The sequence below is a fragment of the Anopheles funestus genome, chromosome 2RL, assembly GCF_943734845.2.
Source record: "Anopheles funestus chromosome 2RL, idAnoFuneDA-416_04, whole genome shotgun sequence".
In the NCBI taxonomy this organism is placed as follows: domain Eukaryota; kingdom Metazoa; phylum Arthropoda; class Insecta; order Diptera; family Culicidae; genus Anopheles; species Anopheles funestus.
In genome coordinates this window covers 3,346,450-3,369,911 of record NC_064598.1, presented here as the reverse complement: position 1 = coordinate 3,369,911, position 23,462 = coordinate 3,346,450, and the positions used below count along the sequence as shown (strand labels likewise).

The window sequence follows — 23,462 nt, the reverse complement described above, 5'->3', positions numbered from 1 at the left end:
TTCTTGAAGAGATGACTATTGAGAGTTTATAATTTCCACTAGGAAACTTTTGATTACCGTTTCTTCCAGTTGCAGGAATATTACATATTCTGAAGCATCATGAAGAAAGAATATATTTTTTTGTGAATCTGAAAATAAAATTTAAACTCACTACTACGCAATTAACCTCGTCAGCCACATACCGTCAGAAATAGGTTCATATTAATTACAGCAAACCGTCCACAGGTCAAACGCATGGGCTGCTGGGCACTTTGCAGTACGTACTTAAACATGGCCTGTTGGGGAAGTTCCATCTCGGACCAGGCAATGTCGTACAGCTCATCCGTAAACTGATCGCTTTTCAATTCGATTAGCGTTCCCAAACTGCACAACATTAGCATCTGCACCACGGCTATCGGTAGAATAAATAAACCCGGCAACCAAAAGCTCTGCAATATAAAACATTTGAAGGTTGAGGAGCTGAGAAATACACCTACCAGAGGAAGACAACATACGCGATGTAGTTCGTTCAAGGTTAATGCTGCTTGTAGCGAGTTGCAGAGGAATTCAACAAACGATTGCATCTGATAGAAGTGCTCGATGTGTGTTATGTAGCTGTAAAACATGTGATATAAAAGCTTACCCGGCCTCAAACCATTTGCATAAGATTTGCTTACTTGGTGGATCGTTGTTGGAGTTGTATGATCTTCACCAACTGATCGCGTATGGGTAAAGAGTGTGAATTTTCCCTAAACCCGCCGGACTTACGTATCGTCACATCCAACTGTTTCAGCCTCTCAATCAACAGCTCGTACTGTAGGCAGATGTTGAAAATGAATGCAAAGTAAATGTTCTGCGAAGGTACCAACGCCAAAGGGCCGGAGAAAATATAAATCAGCTGTACGCCAAGGGTGCACCAGAAACCGATCACATTTTCCCCCTCGGTAAACGGGAACACAATTCCAAGGGGCAAAAATCGTTCGCCACGAAACAGATAGAACGCAAAAGGCATCACTGTTACTAGCACTACGCTCAGGATGAAGCAGAATGTGTACAGCTGGACACTTTTGCAAAACAGGTCGGTGTATCGCGCAAGAACGCTACATTCGGCCGGATCGGACCCGTTCGCATGTTGGTACATTTCCTCCGCTAGCTTGATGGAACGGTAGCAACCGGCTGGATCGCTGATGGCTACCGCTAGCCGTGCTACGCCGACGATGGCGTAGAAAACGGCCACCATGCTCAGGACGACCTGACCCATATCACCCCAGGACTGTACGGCACTGTACACCGACAAGACGATGAAGGAGATGGAAATGAAGCAGATAACGATGATGCGGGACGTGACTCGATGTTCGGCGACGTACACGTAACACCCGAAGAGAGCTAGCACCCTGTTTTGCCAGGCAACCGTGGCACGAAAGCGTTCCAGCGAGTGATGCTTTCCGATTGAGGTTTCCATTCTTTGCGAAATCTGATGCTGCTCGCAACGATGTTGATCGAACACTAACTTGTCTGGCCTAGATAGTACAAACGCAATTAAAGCTCGTAACAATGGTTTCCAGAGTGGAATAAAGTTGGAAGCTGTCAAACGGAATTTCAAATTGCACTTCATGATTATTTCGACCAATTACGGAAATTAGTTGCTAATTTATTTTTAACGGAGGTTCTGTAATTAAAGATATATGTTATGCAAGGAAAAATATTTAATAGCTTCGTTTGTAGATGGTCCGATCGATCTAATATTCTAGCTTTAATTATTTAATTTTCCTTCTTGGAACACACTGACATGCATGGTAGAAACAGAATTTCTGTTGTGGAAATTATTTCATACTAAGTTCAACAGAAGAAGAGTACTGACAAACTGATGCCATATAATAGGTTTTAAAAGGCCTGAGATCCTAAACATGAAATGTAGAGGGAAAACAGTTACTGTTTGCTTGATTTGGTGAAGAAAAATAGCACTTTCGGAAACATTATCACGGGTACGACGAAAGCGCCCAAGGGAACAGACGGTCGAGCGATAATATTAGCATCTTTATAGCTGTTGTTAATTTTTCACCAACACGTACGAAGAATGTATGAGGATTTTATGGCATTATTCGCACCATGCCAGTGTATAACCGCTGGTTTAACTGAATGAAAAAAAAACAAGCTTGTTATACTAACGACACGTCAATTTCCACCGTATGCGTGATGGAAACACACACACCGCTCCGCGCCTGTTCCACTATCACGCTCTCACTTTTGCTCATATTAATTATGAACATGCAACATATAATTACCACAATAGGTACAACCTCAAAAGAAAAGGAAAGCAAAGTACCAGTTGTATTGGAGCCAGTAAATAAAAACATGTTATGAAAAGCAACATCACGTCAAAAACTCAACCGACGAAAGAGCGAACTCGAAAGGGTGTTTGAATACATGGGAAGCTGGGCGCCTCCATTATCGTCCGCTTGGTGCATGACACCCGTAATTCATTTTTATGCTCGGTTCTTTTTAACATATTTAGTAGCTCAAGACAACATAATTAATAACTGGTCCTTCCTAATTCATATGAAAATATCAAATTTAAAATTACATTAAAAAAAACTGTTTCCATAAAATACTGTTCGTGTTGATTATTTGTTAGAATTGATTTTACCAATGACTTGAACGATGTTAGCATTTGGTTATAAATGCATTAATGAAAAACTCGTCAAATAATACCAGCCATACCATGGCTTCTACGTTTGGCACGGTTCATAAAATGTATCTTTTCGACGCTTATTTTCGTACCGACATTCTTCATCATTCATGCGGCGCGTTAGACTGAACGGAAGGGTCAAAAAATGTTCACCCTTCATTTTCACCACTTACAACCACTTCCGGGGTTCAAGTATGGACCGGAATAGAATATTAAAGAGCCGTACCCGATTCATCTAGCACCTTATTTTTCGACGGAAGTTGGTGTGGGTACAGGCCATGGTGCTAGAGTTGCAGCTGAAGTTTGAAGATGACGCGATGAACGAAAACACAGTCCCGAGCGGGGTGGTGTTATAGTTAAATTTGCATAAAGAATAAAATTATTGCACTACCCATCGAAGGGAAACCCTAGCGAGTTGAATGAGCACGAAGACATCGGTGACCGACGGTGGCCATTTTCCGCTGCTAAAGTTTTATGTTTCTTTTCTGTTCGATGCCCCAGTTGGCGCTGGTTTCTGGCGAACCTATTTTTTTTCCGCCTAACATCGGCACAACGAATGGAGCACGAAAACCAGAGCGCCATGACACCGATGGGCGGGGGGTGAAATTGCGCATAAAAAAAAGAAAACGAAACGCTTAAAGAATTTCCCACCAGCCATAATGAAGTTATTATGAATTATTATCGTCATGAGTTAAAGTGGAAATAAATTACTGAACTTTGCGAAAAATGTGAAACGCGTGAGCTATAATATAAGCAAAGGAAATTGATCCAAGAAGGAATTTTCAATTTCCAACAAATGATATGTTTGTGGAACATTACTGCTATAAAGGTAAAACATAATGTTTAAAACCTTGGTTTCGTTTTGTTTTAACCATAAACATTGAATTAAAGTCTGATATAACACGCATCTCAAGCAAATATGCACAATTTTCCAGCACTTCAATGGAGAAACAAACACATTTTCTGCTTACTTCAAGAAATGCCTTCGAGAAATAGACCAACCGTGAAAGAGAGACAGAGAAGTAACATATGAATTTTGTATGAATCTACAACTTATCTCCATTTGCATACATCATCATGCACTAGCTGCAGCATCTTTTACTGCCGGCCACAAACAATAAAACCCCATCACATATGTAGCTCGTTTCATTTTTCCATCTCTTTTGCAAAACGATTCGGAATGATGGGAAAATTTCTGCTTTACATCCAGCCACCAGCCACACGATCAAATGAAGACAAAAAACAAGGATAAAGGTAGTTGAGCACTATTTGCACAGCTTTCCTGCTGCTGCCATTCACATACATTCGAGTGTTTTTCTTTTCTGTCATGATTTATGATATACATTGCCGAGCTACCCAAGATAAGTGGTCAGAATGTATTATTAATGGTAAACATCGATTTTAAGCTCTAACTGCGGTGAAAAATTCATTACGTACCAATTCCCAAAAACCCCGTACCCGTTTCTTACACACTTGTTATCACTTCACCTGCGAACTTTACATGCGAACAATTAGGTAGCATATTTTGCGGTTCTAACCCGCGCGCACCTCGCTTAGAGTCTTTCTTTGTGCCCGGTAAAGCAGTACGTACCGCATGTCTAAGCTTTCTAAACAACAACAGAATAAAGCAAGCATGTGCTCAGTAAATTTACACCGACGACCACCCCCTTGCTCAAACCACTTTCAGTCTATTCTACGCTACTGATTAGAAGCCAATAGATAGCACACGCTGCATAATGTGGCGAAAACATTGGAGATGCTTTACAGAAGTGGCACGATGATGCCCTAACCCACTTATCACAGAGTAAGCCGCTTTCCTGCAATGAAGTGGCTTCTGACCGATGCTGCTATCAAAGGTACCAAAGACCACCCTCTCACTGTCGACCTACTCTAGTTGACCTTCCTTGATCGTTCCGGCATAACCTCGGTTAGCCGCAGATGGTCTAGAGGTCCAATCTAACACTAGAACTTGCACATCATCCTCCAAAACCTGAACCATGCCTCGAGGAAACTAATTTCTTCCGAAAGATTCACCTAAAGTGAGAACTCCGGCTAAGGAGAGAAAGGAGCTCAACAAGCACCACAACGACGCCCTTCGCCTAGAGATCCGGAAGAAAATATGCTGAAACATTTCGTACTCTCCATGTCCCGAAACAAAACGTACTCCTCCTTCTCGTACGGGGTTTGGGGCGGGTGAGTACTGAGAACTCCACTCCACCTGTGCCTCTCATCCACCTAAAGCCGGAACAATTCCGAATGGCTGCCTGGTGCACCGGGTGCACTTAGATACATCGGATGTGGTTTTATGCCGGCAGGTTCCAAAACCGTGTTCCACTGCTACTAGAATGTCTGCTTCTGTCTGTCTGTATGTCTGCCTGTCTGCCCTCGGAATGCTCTCGCTTCCGCTCTCTCCACTGTATTACCGCACGAACAGCTTGGCACGAGCGGCTTGCATCCTAAAATGCATTAATATACCGGAACACGTTCCTCGGAACATGGAGGCTGCGGCGTGTAAAGGAAAGGATAGCAACAACCGTCTAAAAAGGCAACAACAACCAAAAAAAAAACGTAAAACTACAGGAAGAACGAGAATTCGAAACAGGCTAAGCGGTGTTAAGTACGATGAAAAAGATGTGAGGAAGTAACTGTTGGCAGCTAGACAGGGAGCCGCAGTGGTTACTCCATGTGGTTGCCTGTTGTGGCTACGGGCCAGCAGCAACTGCATATGTATAATGCTACACTGCACTTGCACATGCAGCAGGGGCATGAGTTGCAACAACTATGGCCAGATCGAGAAATTCCCCACGAGTACGGGGAGTACCATGTGTGGGGTGGAGTTCAATTTTACTTTTCCATTTTTTTGTTCCTTCTCCATTTTCTCTACTCAACAGCCACCACTCTCGTTACTTCTTGCCAAACCAAACACCGAAGGGAGATGCAGCCTAGGAAAGGAGGAATATACTTTCATACTCCCGTACCTCCACACTGACACTCGCGGTCCTTTGGTCCGGAACTAATGGAAGGGAACATCCGGTACGAGTGTATCGTTCGATTAGGTGCCGCTCTGTGAGCTGATGTATCGAATAAAATGCAACATACGATCATCGTTGCCAGTGCACGAGTGTGTTGTATAAGCAAGCGTTTCGTTGCTCTCCATCCCGTCGACCATCGACACGGAGATTATTTCCAACATGGCACAGAGACGCTGGTAGTTGTGTGCGAGCAGCTCAAAATGCTTAAAGTTACGATGTGTGAAAATGTTGCGGCTGCCAGAAAGAGCACCACAGGGAAAATGGGGAAACGGCATAGCGAGGGGAAAGAGATTTGCCCTGGATTTTTTTCTTTCTCGATTGTAGAGAGCGCAATCGAAAATAAAGAAAAATCTTTGGAAAATGTTTGCAATCTCTTCTGCTTCCTTTACCCGCTCCAGTAAACTCGTGGTACATTTCGTGTGCTGCTGCAATGATGCAATCCTTTTGGGCTGAACGCATCCTTGTTCAGTGCACTCATCGTTAGCATGATCCTCGATGCCTGTCGGGTATGTTCTGTCGCCGGTAGTTGGAAACAGGCACACACCGGGAACACACCATGACGCCATCAGCAAACCATGTGAAGTATCTATACCCTAGCCATCATCATCATCGTCATCAACAATATCATTACTGATCATGGGAAGTTACGATGGCACCAAAAAAAAAAGCCAACCGGTGAGAGTTGATGGCTTCTCATAGCCACCATGGACATATTCATTCCAACGAGTGTAGTAAGCAAAGCATATGAAGTGCGCATCATATACACATGAACAAACCACATGCCCTCTCTCTCTCTCTCTTCCTCTCTTTCACTCTCACTGTCTCTTTCATCTTCTGCACACAAACACACATACGGGGTTGCTAAAAAATGGTGTTCCGTGGGGTTGGATGTACAACCACCCAGAGTCCCGATCATTCGCTGCATCTGACAAAGCGCAATGTGCAACAAAATGTTTTCCGGATCCAAGAGAACCAAAGTGCCGGTTGAGGATACCTCCCCCCTCCCCCAAAGCGGGCGATGCTCTTGCAGGGTGTTGCTTTCATGGTTTTTCCGCCAACCGATGGAGGCTACATTGGAAGAAAGGTTTTTGTGCAAAGTTATGTACTGTTGTCGGAGTGGCTTTCGAGAGCCAGCAGTGAAGCCGGAACGACGGAAACTGCCACCCGGAGCGGTTGGAATTCATGGCGGAAGTGATAGCCTTACGAAACGTAACGGTCCAGAACCGTTTTAGCGGTGGCAGAAAAGCAAGGCACCATGGTTACAGTAAAAACACACGAAAGGACGCCATTGGTTCTTGTAGTTATATTTTTTTTGGTAAGTGAATTTCAACAGTTTTACGTATTTCGTTTTCTTTGTTGCGTTGCGGTAATAATTTAATTTTCCTATTTATTAAAAAAAATATTAAGAGAGTTTTTTATTTCTTTGTTAACACTAATCCAATGAGAATATTTGTTAAATATTACTGGAACATAATTTAGGAACTTTTTTTGGAAAACAAAAACATAAATTAACTATTGACCTATTAAATATTGATCTTTAAATTTATGTAGTTATTAAAATAAAATAAAATTAAATTACATATTTGGCGTTAAGCAAACAGTACGAAATATAAAATTAATTTCACTAACTAAGTTATACATATTCAACCTAACCAGCTCTAACAGAGTAACATTGATGTATCGTTTACAGTTTTGCGCGCAGAATATGGATCGTTCCGATGTCTAATCACACGATAGGCGACATAAATCTATCTCTTGCGTTCATAAGTTTCATAATTTCGACCACAGAGCAAAACCACTCCGTACATACATCGTTCGTACTGCTCTCCGTACCCTCGAAGGTCCATTCCACCGAAAACCATCAATTTACTCTTGGCCAACCAAGCGAAAACCCACCCAAAAACCGAACCCCGATTGAAACTGCTCCACGATCCCAATGGTCCCGACCCCCGGGCTAAACTTTGCACGCGAACACTCACCAGAACATGACCATAAAGTGTATGCGCGGCCCACTGGGGAGGAGAAGGTACGATGATATGCAGCAAACCGCTTACGACTGAACTTTTGCACTCGAAGCTCACAACATACGTTTGGTCCCGGGGTGGTTCGCCGCGTAACGTACACTCGAACACTTATGGGCCACCGAGCACGGTGCTGGTGGTGGTGGTGGTGGTGCTGTATTAAGTGCAACAAATTTATGATTATGATTATGTAGAAAGTTCTCGATCTCGGCGACGCGAATGACGGTGATATGAGGATCGTTTTCGGTACCGGGTTGCCATTTTCGCTTTGTGGTATCCGGTCCGTCCACTACCGCTTATGCCGTACTTTACACTATTTGCTTGCCATTGCTGCCGCGGCTTAGCTTTGCCCCGAGTTGACCAGCTGTATGCCACCGCCTTGCTAGACGGTTCCCCTTCGTTGCTCACGTATATATGATGTATTAAATTGTATTGTTATCGTAATTTATTACATTGTGAGCAAATTTTCTCACTTCAATGCTTACACGGGGCAAGATTTTCTTTCTAATGTGATCGACAGCAAATGGAAAGCAAATGCGCATTCGAGTGAAAATGAAAAGGAAAGATTTTTTGGCACCATCAGCAGCAGTTACTTTAGCACATTGGGAAAATGTTCCGTCGGAAAGCATTTTCCTTTCTTTGCTTGCTTCTTTTCGATAGAAACAACCACTTTTTAGCACTAACGTTATGGTTTGGTCAAGCGTGAAAAAATGGAGAAGGATCCAAACCAGTTATACGTTCAGTAACATATCACTCTTACTGAAAAGTAAAGTGTCAGCTTGTTTCTACCATATCTTATCTTGTTCGGAAAAGTTATTCATTTTCAAACATAGCTAACAAAATGGCTTTTTTCCATGATTTCTTGCCTGCATGCTGGAGTAAAAATTATCAATATAAAAAAATAAGTTAAATATTTAGCGAGCGATACATTTGTATAAAAGTATTACAGTAGTACCCAACAATTACAAATATAATAATTAAATGCACAAATAAAACACAAAAAAACATCTAACTATGTGTATAATTTCAACACAAAAACACGTTGTATCTTCATAACTAATTTAACTGATTAAACTGTAATAACGCAAATTGCACAACGAGTGAAGGAGAGGAAAAACTTTCGCTGGAAACCATAAAACCGAATACCGATTTAAGCTCTTGAAGGCTTATACTGCTAATCCTTTCTGGTTGCATACACATATCGGTGCAAGCTGGCACGTATGAGTGTTTGCTGTTGCGGTATGTTTGTGGCTGGTTCGTGCCGGTGCCAGCTACCCTCTCTCTCTCTCTCTCTCTCGCTCTCTCTCGCTCAGCCGTATAATCTACTAACACTAACCTATACTGCCCGAAAAACACACCACGTTTTGTCGCTTCTACAGCAAAAGGATATGGGAAAGCCACCGTTATAGATGTGCTTCTTAATTGATAATAAATATAAAATAATAAAACGAAATTGCTCGTCGGAGACAGGAATACCAATTACGGCTAGAGCAGCAGTAGTACGGCTATGGTGCCTACAAATGGAATGGTATTATCGATCCTATCCTGACATCTGCACTGCTTTTGTTTTGCTTCGCCTGGCTGTGTATCCGTTGCCAAGATCCTGCTGTTGTGAAACCATTGCTTGTCATTGCAGCGATGCAGCGTCTGAGGAGCTTTGCTCCGTACAGATAAGGCTGGCTGCGTAGGAGCTTTTCCAAATGAATGACCGCAGATCGAGAAAAGACAATTGACTAGTCGCAAGATGCGACTCTAAGCTGGGTAGGTTTGTTGGATTAGTAAGCCCTACTGCTACTATTTCCTTTCCATCGACGCGTTCGAGAGAATATGATGGAAATGCGTTAAACAAAGACACATATGTAGTATCAGTGAGGGTATTCATTACAAAGAATTTCTTTTGTAACGAAATGCTCAAATCTGTTCGTAATGTTATAGCAAAACTGAGCTGATATTCAAGTATTATAAAATGCTAAGAGATACAAGTTTTAATATTAAGATTGTATCATATTTAGTTAATATTAATATGATTAAAACTATATTTGAGTTTCACCTCCACAAGGAGGGCATATGTACATTTCCTACCCGAAAGAAGATATCATTCAAAAACTCTTCTTATTTCCCATCATTTCACACCGAAAGCGTTGCCCATTTTATTGGATTATCCGCCTTCACGCTATGTTGGAATGAGCATAAGTTATTTGGGGCTTTCCTCTTCGGCTACCAGGCGTCTCCATCGTACCGTAACGTTGTCTATTACTCACTGCCATTGCCTTCGTGATGGTGGGAAGTTGGAATAGACTAACCATCTACGGCACACGAAGCACACGCTAATAAAATAAAGCAATTTACTTGAACGATCGCTGAATGTGGACATTACAATCCCGCTCCAAACCGACAACGGTGACGCGACAACGGCAGATAATGGAGTGATTTTCGTTCAACTCCTCCAACCGACCCCGAATGCCAATGCATTGATGACTGTCGGTCTCGAAAAAAACCAATCAACGAACCGAACCGAGTAGTGTGAGGTTTATTTCGTAACAAATAAAAAGATAGTCCGATCGATAACAGAGCGAAGTAAAAGTACGACAATCATAATTTAGTTTGGTAAAGAAAAGCATCTACAATGCTGTGAGCAGACGACGTTAGGTGGTGGGAAATCTCTTCTTTTTATGGTGCATTGTTGTTTAATTTGGGAAATAAAATTGATAGAACTATTACCACTTACCATAACATAATGTCTCTGCATTTCTGTTTTCTCGCTGGCCAGCTTATCACATTCCAGTTTTAGTCTGTAGAGCAGAGAAAGATTATTTGATTAGTTTGCGTAGTAACATAAATTATATTTTCAATTTATCTTTTTGATAAAAAAATCTTGCAAACACATATACAGCATGATAGAGTTGTCTCTTAAGAGTTAATGGAGTGCAAATCCTTGAACATCACCCACGGTTCAAAGCTGATGGTAATGAATATTTCATTCGTCTACACAGCTTGTTGTTTCAAGCGAATAAATCTCAACCAAACCCCGAATAACAAAACTCTTTCGTAGCAACCAAGTGTAACTAAAAAGTTGACATTAAGCAACAAAAAAAACAGGATTGCAATAGTAACATTCATTACATGAACGGGAGTGAGATCAACGTTCGATTAAATGTCACCAAGCAGCATCGCATCGTACGAGTATCTATGATCTATGGCAGACACGCGATAACCACACCACGTCGAACATGACCGCCCGAGGTTCTATAACATGGTACGTACAACCTGCTACTGCCGTGTTGGTGATATGGCAACATCGAAAGACAAAAAAACAGTGGCTTCAAAAACATCATTTTCACCATCAACCAAGTATGGTGCGGTTATTGCGAATCTAACCAACCGGATGTTTCATGTGTTCGACCCGGGTATTGCAGGTGGATGCAAAAAACGAGTAACTGCTCTTGTCTGCCCGTGTCATCAGTATGGGAATAAAGCGAAAGGATCTGTGTAATAAAATAAAACGTGGAAAAAACACACCCTCCGAGCAAACAAGCACCAATGACCATCGTCAACAAGCGTCCGGACACGATTGAACTTTTTTTTCGCTTTATTTATTTAAAATCTAAAGCAAATGGGTAGACGTCGGAAGCCACGATGGAAGCAAAAACCTACCGTCCGGATGTAGACCGAGGTAGTGCCGGTAACACTCGTCAGAATTTAGAATCCAAATGGACCGTGGAACTCCTCTTGCTTGTGGATTTCAAGCAGCAAAAAGCGTAAAAACAAGAACCGAAAAAAAACTCCAAAAAGGTACACATTTCTCGTTAAACTCTGTTGGTTGCTTTCGTTCCGGCTGACAAACAGCATGGGAACATGAACTCTATTTAGCGCACCAGATTATTTCTTTTTTTTTGTTACGTTCGCAGTTGTTTCTTTGTTTCGCGTTGGTTTAGCCAGAGTGTTATGGACGCGACCACACATCATTCGGGATTTTGGTTTTTTGTTTTTAATTTGTGCCTTGATTTGGTTACATTTTTTACTGTTTTTTTTTATTGGCCTCACCAACAATTCTCGCTGTAGTATGCAAAGTGATGGTTAAGCAAACTTTTTCTATTAAATTGTTTTTTTTTTATTTTATATTTACTTTACACCTTTTTCATGGTTTGTTGGTGATTTTCATAGCACATGTTTCGTTGCCTGTCAATTTTATCTTACACTTGGATAAATTGTGATCGACGTTATTGAGTGATAAAGCAAAACGGATTATCACATGTAACGAGGACTAATGTAGAATAAAATACTTGTAAAAAACATTAATACTAATTTTAATTAATAATATTTTTTTCGATTATGCTCGTGGTACATTAAATTTATTTAAATTCTTCACGTAAATAGCAATTCGTGGCTTTTGCTATGTTTTTATATTTTTTAGCCTATGTGGCTTTTGATTCCATCTGCGAAGATGTTTCATGTGAAATATGAGATAAAAAGACAAAAAGTTGTTGCTTATAAGAAAGCTGATGAACAAAACTTCAATTTATGCATATTATCTGTTAATCTCAAAAACAAGAACACTTCCAAGAAAAAACAATACAAAAAACTATGTTATTGACTATAATTGCCTTGATTGCTTGTTGTGGAAGGGAAGAAAAAACACTAACGCCATTGTATGTTTTTCTTTTTTTTCATGAATCAGTTTCTAATTTCGCTACCCAAAAATTCCCAGCGGCTGCACGAAAACGTTGAACGTATTCTAATTCAAAATGCTTCAAAACTTTCCAACAGGAGGGTCTTTTGTTGTCGTCATCATAACCGAAACAAGTTACTTTTTTTTTACCTTCCTGCTCTAAAACATGGATCCGGTTCGTTTATTCTTTCGTGGCCCCCCGGTTTGTAACGTTTACATTTTTTCCCGTCGAAACAAAAAAAAAGGATACACTGTTAGCATCGGGAGAGATTTGCAATCTGTGCCATCAGGATGTTTTTGCCACCCCTACACACGGGGCGCACACGCCCTAAAATCTTAAATTTCCCTCCTCGCCGGATGGTAGCAATACGAAGAGGGCTGTGAAAATGGATTGGCAAATCCCTAAAACTCGGTATGGAACGGATCTCAAACACGAATGAATATTAATCGACCATACACACAAACACGCACACACACACACTTTGCATCGGTTTAAAAAGGTCGATGGGAAGGCCTAGAGGGAAATGTGGTGCGACGCAAGTGATTTAATTTGTATCCATTAGCAAAAGAACGAACGACGGATATGGATTCCTTTTTTTCGGTTCCCTTTTTTTCATCGTTTGTACAAACTCACTCTTCCCTGCCGACCGTAAATTAACACAGTAAGTGAGATCCTTTCACGGACAGTTTTTGGGCTTTTAGTAACACGGATTTTCGGTACCGATAGCGTAATTCAAGCCCGGAACATGAAGTTTTGTTATTTATTTTGCGTCTTATCTAACGCCATCCTTCTCGTACTTTTGTTTTTTTTCGCACCGGTTAGGACAATTTTGAGGTTTTCTCTTGTACAGACCGAGAATCGCTTTAGTATGATTATTATTCACTTCGCGTCAGGTTTTTTTTTCTCTCTAAGCGCTTTTTTTAATATCACCGTTCAGGAATGGAACCCCAGGCCACTTTCCATATAGCACCCGGAGGAACAGTTATGTGGACGCAGGAAATCTGTTCATTATGATTGTTTCGTTAAAAAGGGGTTCGATTTTTTCTGTTATTCATTACAAAAAAAATTGGTAATGTTAGATGTATTTTTCGCTATGGTGAATATTCTTTCAACCCTCTATAATTTATTCGATGTTGCTCGCCGGATACTAGGGTATGTATAGAATAGGAAAACATTTTTTTTATAAGATTAAACATAGTTTCCCTGCTGCATTTAAAAGGAAAAAAAATCTGACATGGGATAAATGGATCATTCACAAGCATAGGGGGAAACAATCCTTGACTGTGTGAAGTATCGGAGGGTCACCGGGCTAAAGTGAGTGATTTTTCCGGTACATCTTGATGGTGAACAAAACCCACTACAACCAACTGCACTTAATGTTCACACTTTAACGGAAGAACATTGGCCAACCGCATTGCGCACGATACAAATACCAACCCAGTACAACATTATTTCAATATTAGACCTTCGAAGGAAAAAGGATATAATGGTAATAACAATAACGTGCAAATGTACAACTCAACCGCAATCGGTTCACTACTACACACAGTGACAGCCTCAGTCAAGGAGTGGCTTGTCAGCTTTCGATTTCTTTCGCACTTGCTCCGATAATGTAGCATAAGCGAGAACATGAAAATTCATTTTCCTGCACACCAGCACACTACACGGCTCCAATCGAAAGAATTCACGTGTGTCGCCTTTGCTAGCTTTACTTGTAAAACTCATCCTCCGTTTGCCATTTCTTCAAAACACACATCCACACCCATACACAGCGTCCTTGGTGTTACTATGGAAGCACAGATTGAGCTCGGAATCGAATTTTCTACCCACGCCACGCCAACCCTTGGCACCGGAAGCTATCTAATCGGTCTTCCAATCTGCCATGTCTTTTCACCTAGTGTTCCGGCAGTAGAAAATAATTCCCGCAGGCACTGGAAATAGCAACAGCTATTTCATTCCCTTGCCCAGCTCTTTCGGCTTTGTTTGCGATGTTCAACACGATCAACATCTATTCCACTTATTGAGTCGATTGAAAACAGTTGCCCTCTTTTTCATCTCACCAACACAGCACAGCATCACAACCTCGGCCCTGGTGTGCGAAAATCGTTTCCTACTTCGAACGTTTACTTACAATCGAGCGACTAACCGTCTGTCTGGGCAAGGCTCCTACACACAGTCTCTTTACAAATGGTGGCTTGTAAGCTGCCGAAGGGGAAAAAAGGCGGAAGCTACTGAATGGACGATGTACTCGAGTGCGAGATTGTGTCTTTATTTGTAATGTAAGAAGTAGACTGTCCATGGCAAAAAGTTGGCGGTGGCCAGTTTTCGAAACCACCATTTGGACGGGTTGAAAACGGAAGTGAGAAGCAGTGATAAAAGTAAATACTGATGCTCAGCTCAGCACCAGCTCTTGTGCTGTCTCTCATCCCACCGAGCTACTGTTCATTTGTTCACAGTGCTCTTTACTTGACTCAAGTTGTGGGATTTTATATTTTTTTTATTAGATATGTTTTAGGCTAGGTTGAATATGATTCAAACACAACACTAATCGCAAATGGAACCAAAAATTAAATATTTCTTAAGAAAGAAAGCAACTATAAATCATCGAACTGCAGACGCAAAACAATCTAATGGACATAAAATTACACGATTAAAAACAAAATGAAAAGAAATAAAAACACATTTTGTCCAAATCGGCCACCAATCGCTACCACAATCCCGCACACACGCTCATTTCTAGTGTTGAAGCTTATCGAACCAAATCGATCGTCCCCCTACAAGCGAAAGGTTGTCATCGTGAATCAAGATATTAATGACGGCCAAGTAAGTCGAGGATGAGGACGAGAACAAGCACATGAGGAGGTGAGAGACGCAACACAAACGAATAAAAAAGGGAAGCGTTAGAGAAAAAGAAAAATAACGCACTAAACCTCGAACCCCAAACCACTGAACCAGAAATGAAGGGAGATATCGTGCAAGGACGAGGGCAAATTGATGAGCCAAAGGAAAGGACTATAATAACAATAATATTTGATTCCTGTGCAAGTGGTAAGTAAGCGGAAGAGAGATGGTGCGATGGAGAAGGAGATAGAAAGGCGGAGAATCCCATCAGTCCCTCGACCCCCAACAAAGCAAACCAAAACGCGTGCGTACCCCCACTGCTCACGCGCTTGTACCTTCTTCACCCCATCACAAAAAAAACCCGGAGATGATACCAGAATCGAACAGGGGGTTCGGAAAACTGTGAACAAAGCAAATCGACACTTTTTGCGTGCACAATAAAGCGAGGCAACAACACAAAAAAAAATTCGTTCCGAAAAGAAGGCATCCCTTCCGTAAACGGGGAGGAAGGAATCAAAGTCCCTTTTATTCTCGTCCGGCGCTCACAGGGACAACGTTGATATAATCTGAGGTGCGGGCAACACGGTGAAGAGGGATGAAATCACATACGCGAATTAATAGGGGTCGATTGGTTGGTTGGTTGGTCGGTCGAACGGAATCGGCAGAAGTACCGAAACCAAACAATATATACACACAGGCACACAAAAAGTCTGACAGCTGGCCCCGGGGTGGTGTGTATTTGTTGTTGAGCTTGTGCATAAGCTCTTTTGCCGTCCATACAAACACGCAGCAAGCACACACATTGACATCCGCTAAAGTGGTCATAATGATGGTACGGGAAAACGGCAAATGGCAACGAGCAGCGGGAAGCAATAATGACGGTGAAAACGGAACAGAATTAGGTTGGTAGCAGGGGGTAGTACACGTAAACGTACCGTGAGTAAAAGGGAAGCATAAAAGGGGATGAACAAAAAAAATCCTATAAAAATGGTTTGCCGTTCGGACGAAGCGTAGGGACGAGGAAGGAAGCAACGCGCGAAAGAAAAGTTAACAATTTTAGCGCCGTTGTCACGAAACGAACCCACCCCGAATGGGTGGTGGATGGCGAAAACACTAGGGAGGACACGAGTTGGTGGACGAGGCAGGATATGGGTAAAACAGCTTGAACAGTTTGGGTTTTCGTAACTGGAGGGATGACACAAGCACGGTAGCGTGTGGCTGCGCAATGTGGCCGAATGAAGGGTGTAATTGAAATATAAATAGAAAAATCAGCCCCGGCGTGTGCAAATAAGGACCAAAAGTGAGTTTAATAACTAACCGAAGAGAAGCGGTGGCAAGGTTGTGGCGACCAACAGCAACAGCAACAAAAAGGAAAGAAGAGAGAAAAGTCTAGAGAAACGAAAGGACGAATAGCCAAACACAGACCAAACGTTACACTCCACACGCTGTTGTGTTATGGTGAGCTAACGGAAAAAGGAATTAGAGAATAAGAAAAAGGGAAAAGCCAACCCATGCTAAGGATTTTTTTCTTCATAGTTAGCCAAACCAGCGATAAGTAACGAAATTACAGACCGTGCGACACTTACATCCTTTTCTTCTGCAAGGGGCCGTTACAATCATGGCTTAACAATTACGAGATTAAGGGTATTATTTAATTCGTTCTTGTTGCCACCGCTTACGGCGTGCCGCTATTATACGTTTGCACTTTGCGCGACGTGTGTGTGTCGTTGTGCATATTGCAATTTGAATTGTAACTTATTGTAAGAAATTATAAATAATCAAATATGGGACATTAAGCAAAATAATCTGTCAAAATAAATAGAATTGAATTAAAATACCGAACTTCATCTATCTGGATCTGTGTTGCATTAAACTCACACTTCTAGGAGCAGTTTGTCTAAATAAAAAAAAACTAGGTGAACATATTTCCATTGTTCCTTATCATGATCCAGCAGCAGTAGCAGTCAAACGGCCATAAGGCAACGACAGAGGATTACATGGCAATAACACACGCAGGCAGCTGCATCCATGCTTTCATCTCACCTGGGCACAAGGGTGTACGCTCTCTGTGTAGGAAAATCTTCCCGAAGGGTGCCCCATTGCCCATTAATTCTATTATTCAGGTCGTTCCTCGCTTACGCTTCACAATTCGGTAGTCCTTGAAACGTCGATTTCCCTCACCCAGTTTTTTTTTGCTCCTTTCTTTGCCACCTCATTATAAACATTACCAGCATTCCCTTATCCCACGAGGGGCTGCTACAGGACCCCGAGACCGTTCATCATTATGCCGGCGGCTTAATATGAACCCGTACTACACCGGTCGGAAGCGATTCGTTCCCGGCTTTCATCAGCAGTACGGGGCGGTGTGGCGTATCATCATCAATGTGCCGTACTAATTTGTTTTGTGCATAATTTCAATCAAGCATTTTCCGGTTCCGGTGCTCGATCAAAAGATGTTTTTTTTCGGTTTTGTTTTTCATATTTTCTATCTATCTTCTTCCTTGTTTTCTCGTACCTTTTTCCTTATTTACATTAATTTTTTTTTGAGGAATTAATGTTCTAGGAGAAGAATGACTTATTTGAGATTGTTCCTTGTTAAAAGATTCCCTCTTATTAATGTTTTACTAAACTAAATAGATAACATTAGTTTATGGCTACCATTTCAATTCAATGTGAACCCAACTGTATGCTTTGAACAATAAAACAAAAGCAATGGAAAGCACATTTTCATTGTATTTGTCTCTGCCAGTCGTACGAAACTATTTGTCGAATGAATTCTATCGGAGAAATTGCTTCTTCATAATTAACAAGCTAATCAATGCGATTAAGGATGTTTATTCACCGTATCACCTTAATCACTTTGCTTTTGCTGCACGAATTCTACACTCCATCCCCCAACCCGCACAGTGTAACGTTTGCATGGGTTTTGCATCCGGGTCTACCGTGCGCAGTGTAGGATACATTGAAAAGCTAAATCCATTAATGTTATTTGATACCCCCAGCATATGCTTTCAGAAGCGAATGAGAGAAAGCACCCATGAGTGCAGGATAGACCAAGATAGAAGGAAATGAATAATCCGTTGATTGTGAGGTTACCCGTCGTGTCGAGGGCAAATTTCTGACACACCAGATCCTTCACCTTCACCGCCCACAATAGTGCCGTGATGCTATCAATTTCAATTTCTATCCTTCCCAAATTCCCAACCACTACGACCCTACGGATGATCCGTAAAGCCGACGAATACACCGTGTTCGGTGCTGCTGCCGACTAAAAGGTGATGGTGGTGGTGGTGGTGCTGATGGTAGTAATGGTGAGAGTAAATATGCGCCACACGTGAGCATAATAACAATTAAATTAATGATTACGCGGTGTTCGATTCCCTCGGTTGACCCAAACCAAGCCCTGACAAGACAAGGGCCCCCGGAGGGCTGATTAACGACTGTTTCCCCGCAAAGCCGTTCGTTCATGTGTGTGTGTGTGTGTGCTATACGAAGAAGTGTCTGGATTTGGGAGTCATTGCAATAGGTATTATCCAGAGACTGAGACGGACAGCGAGTTACGGAATAGGAAATAGTTTACCCGTGCATATCCTCCGGGAGCTCATGTTTTCCACCTCTCGCTTGTATGTGTACACGGCTTCTGAAATTAACATCATAATCAGCTGCTAATCATTTGATTCCGTCCTCGGGCGAAAGGGATGAACTTCAAACCTGATTCAAACCTGATTCGTATGCTACTAGCTTAATGACAAACTTCCCTTGTATTGCTACGATAATGCTCGTTGGATCAAAACAACAAACTGATCTGAATGGGAAATGTGAATGTTAAGTGATAATACCTTTTGGAAAGGAATAATGTGGCTTATTATGTGGCTAACATGTTTGAAATGTTCAATAATAAATTTAGCTTCATTGTATAATGATCACATTGTGAACATCAGCAGATTATTAGAATTATGCCTTGCGATTGCAAGATCTATTTCATCTAAAGTACATAAATAATCGCACAATATTTATCTTCGTTCAATAATAATACTTACGAATGGTACTGTGCTTGAAGAAAGTTGAATTCCTCTTTAATCCGTTCCAGCGTTTCCGCTATCGTAAACTGGCGCCCCTGGGGAGGCGGTCCCTGTAAAGATAAATTTAAAAATAGTTGTATATTGCCAACCAAGAACTATTTTAATGTTAGTAAAGCTAATAATTAATAACAAAGTTAATGCAAAAAATATTTATCTTTGTTAGTTTACACTCAAATACCATACAAATATTAAAATACTAAATTAAATCTTGAAGTACAACAAATTTACAATGATTGAAAAATCTGAAAATCGATCTTTCAATACAAGAAATAATGTTTAATATATCAACACAAATAATCTACAAATGGCAGGCGACTTCTTCCCATCACCACCCTGCAGGAAAACTCTCTACCGTGTAGGTGAAGCGAGGTGGAAAGCAAACCAGTGTGGCAAATGTCCAGCTTGTGGTCGATTTGGAAACCTCTAAACTGTTCAGTTTGCCGCCCAACCTCAATTAACTATTTATGCGCACGAATTAAATTTAATTATAGTTAAATGCACCTTCAAATTGGCAGTCATATTATCAAATTGTTGTTGCTGCTGCTGCTGTTGATGTTGTAGTTGTAGTTGTTGTTGCTGCTGTTGCTGCTCTTGTTGATACCGGAGTTGATAATGATGATGAGAAAGCAGCCGATGGTAGCCGGCCGGAGCCAATTTGTCAATCCGTAACCGTACGCGTTCTGGCGCACACGGTTGCCAAGCGCGTAAAAGAAGCTTATCACTTATTGAATGTATTCCCGCTGCCAAGTGAAATGTTTTGCTGCTACGATTCACGGTTTAGTTCACGATTTTAATATTTAGGAAAACACTAAATCTCAAACACCTACGGCTGTCTGCCGGGAACGTTCCGGCACAGTTGCGTCAGACTAGAATTCGTTTTACAGTTGCGTCACTTGTTAAAAGAACAAATTCCCTTTTTTGGGATATCTTTTTATGTTTTTATTTGTGTATACATCACTTTTGAACCTCTAAAAAAGAAGTATATTCATTATTTTATTGAACAATTTCAAACACAAGTGAGAAATGTAATACTATGTACAGTAATTAATACGATAAAACTAAAATACAAAAAGATCCTTTTTGTCACTTTGATACAAAAAGTACAAAGAACATACTAAAAGCAATCGTACAGCCAATTATGCGATACATTTCAATCGAAATGACTTCAATAAACACACGATACGTTCGTGAATCGTTATCGCTTTCGCACAATGTACATTATGTTGACCCGTCACTCGATGTAATTCATCCACAGTGAAAGTGTGAACATAATTAACCTGATTAATTTCATTCCTCGAAAACGGGTGCTTTATTGTTTCATCGTAACAATAATAATGTTTTATTCATAAAGCTCCGCTCAAAGTGAAACAAAAACACACACACAGAAATGAACTGCCAGAAACAGTGTAATCATTGACGATTAAATAAAAGAGTTAACCATCTCTTTAGTGAAAAAGAGAACGAAAGAACACAACAAAAGAGTAAAAGAGAGAGAAACAACTTTAAAAAAAAACCAAATCCATTGTGGATGACAAACAAAAACCGCATGAAAGTATACAACAAAAAAGAAAACATAATGCAAGTTGCATTCACTGATTAAATACTGTCAAATGAGCATCATCATATCATCGTCCCCCACACTCGCGCGCAGTATGCCACTCAATTAAGCGATCATTTGAACCTACACACGACCAGACACAGCCGACCAATCCGCGTACGCACACATGCAAGAAAACCAAGCGAGAAAGGATGCCATTTCCACGGGCAACAAAACGGTAGGCGACGAACGGCACACACACGGTTCACGCTTGACTTCGGCAAAAGGATACGTCCGCAAGCATGTACCGTCATGTGAGCGAGTGCGTGTGTCTGTGTGTGTGTGTTTGCTCGCGCGCTTGATCCTTTGATGGTGAGAGTTCCAACGAAACGGATACCGGTGTTTTCTACGAAACGCACCCAATTTACAGCACCCTTATGTGTTGGTGCTGCTGACGGTAGCAGAAGACACCCAGTGGATCAGAGACACGGGCAAGACACGGAGCAAGCGCATCACACCCTTGGTCTGTTCTGTTGTTTGGACAAGAAATTTTCGATACATGTTGGCTGTGATCTTCCCTTATTTGAAGCTCACGAAGGCATAACATAGAACCAGCGAAAGAAAGAGATGGAAGAGAGAGCGAGAGAGAGAGAGCGTACGAGATGAAGCACAGCTTGTTTGTTTCATTTAGTGACTTCATTTTCACTCATGATGATGAACACACTCTCACTCTCACTTTTCATGGCGGCTGCTCACGTTAAAGGACGCGCACTACGAAAATATTACATATTATTTACACCCAGGCACTAACACACCTACTCGTACGCACAATTCCCTACCGAACCACAGCACCGTACACCGACCGACACACACCACCACCACCAGCGACGACGATGATGATGACGAGTCGTTTTTAATGCGATTATTTAATATGCTTTAATAAATGATTAAATTATCCACTGCCTTCAATCACGCAACGAACGGGTATACAGGGCGGTAGATGCCAGTAGCGATGAACCACGAGATTACACGCACTGTCACATGTTTGCCTGTTTTCTCTACTGATGGTCACTTAAACAGTGCTTTTTTTTGTTTTGTTTGCCGTTTTTTCATGCTCTGCTCCGTGTATACATATCCTACGATGCTTTCACTGCACTGCTACGCACACCAATCCAATGCTTTGCAGGCCAGCCTCGTAAATGCTGCCTCCGTTCCCGTTGAGGGAAGTTGACGTTTAAAGCGATTTATGGTTCGCTCCATCTCTCTCTGATTTTTCGCTCTTTCTCCGTTTCGCTCCCGTATTCTCACACAGCTATGCACGAACATTATCCTTTCGTGGGATCGACATAAACGTTTGCGTTTACGATGCCTGGCTCAAACCGTCGAGACGGACAGGAGTTGAGTTGTGGCGGCGGCAGTGACATTTCACATTGTAATGCATGATTTTTTTGTTTGCTGAATTATCCAGTTTTTGGACGATGCACTACGATTTGTGATTAATTTAATGTTTTTTTCTTTTAATAATAGTACATTTAACTGTTTATAGTTTCACGAAGTTATATTTTTCTATTTTTCTATTTGTCTGTTACACAGTTTTATAACTAAGTTTTTTTCAATACAAAACACTATTGCCAGTACGCTTTCCTCAACTATATATTTTTGTGTAGATACATTAATTGTAAGATAAAAATTGTAGATAAATCCTTTAAATAACAACTTTGACACTATGCTGTACCACAATTTTTTAAAATTAATACAAAATATATCACTTTTTATAACAAACACCAATAATACCACTGTTTACGTTAACACCTTTGCACCTCCTAGCCTTTCTGGATGGCCGACGCATCCATACTTCACTGACGGATGTACTCGCTTCTGTGGAATTTCGACCGCGGCGCGCGTCTTGATAGACGAGAAATTAGATAAAATTTTGCCAAACTGCAAAACAGCAGCCTCCCGTACACTGCGGCGTTCAACACACGAATGAACAGCGTACCGCGAATCACAGCCGCACACACGGAAACCGAACAGGATCTCAGCGGTTCATTCGCTGCAACACGCAGGACCTACCAGTCACTCACGTGAACGTGCCGTACAAATAGAACTGCTGCTGTTCCGTCTGGAGACAGTCTAGAGGCAAAATGGTTTCCACGCTTTTATCTGCTTATCAGCGCAGCGGCAAAGTGAGTCAAGGTGAGGGACATATTCTACAGCAAGATTATGTATGTGTGTATATCGCTGCCATCTTCACGCAAGTGTTCATTCGCACCCGCGAAGAAGAAGGAAAAAAAATACGCGGACGCAGTGGGAAAAACCACACTTGAACGCGATGACTTTCCCGAGTGAATGCGAGGAAACGAAGGCGAACATTATTTCCACCCGTTGTGCCCTCATCTTCAGCGGTCGTCGGTCGGGACCTATCTGGCGCTTTCGGTTGCGCTTTCTCCCGGTGGCTGCTGATTGCTCGGTAAATACATACACACACGCGCGCACTCGTACATCTTCTCCTTCTGCTGTAACCGCGATCAGTTCGTGGGTGCGATATGAACGGTCGTACGGGTGGCTGTGCAGCAGCCCAACCAGCATCAGTTGAATCAACATCAAATGC

The 23,462-nt window shown here is 41.6% G+C and overlaps 2 protein-coding genes across 21 annotated transcripts in view; both read right to left on the bottom strand.

Annotated features, from left to right (window-relative positions):
* LOC125762571 (protein groucho-like) overlaps window positions 1-23,462 on the bottom strand; it is a 198,126-nt gene that overhangs the window by 46,723 nt on the left and 127,941 nt on the right. For 18 of the 20 annotated variants that reach the window (XM_049424820.1, XM_049424815.1, XM_049424821.1 and 15 more), the window contains 2 exons: window positions 19,273-19,364; window positions 10,450-10,513 (listed from right to left, as the gene is read on the bottom strand). In XM_049424820.1, coding sequence (XP_049280777.1) covers window positions 10,450-10,513; window positions 19,273-19,364 — 156 coding nt within the window. Of the gene's footprint in view, window positions 1-10,449; window positions 10,514-19,272; window positions 19,365-19,815; window positions 20,283-22,645; window positions 23,137-23,462 lie in introns of those variants that run through there. The other 2 variants (XM_049424831.1, XM_049424832.1) reach the window with 2 other exon arrangements.
* On the bottom strand, window positions 566-10,442 carry LOC125762588 (uncharacterized). The gene has a single exon (XM_049424863.1). The coding sequence runs from the start codon at window positions 1,592-1,594 to the stop codon at window positions 653-655; it is 942 nt and encodes a 313-aa protein (XP_049280820.1). The 5' UTR covers window positions 1,595-10,442; the 3' UTR covers window positions 566-652.

Excerpts from the sequence above, each read along its gene's own strand:
- LOC125762588 (XM_049424863.1), bottom strand. The coding sequence starts at position 1,594 with ATGAAGTGCAATTTGAAATTCCGTTTGACAGCTTCCAACTTTATTCCA.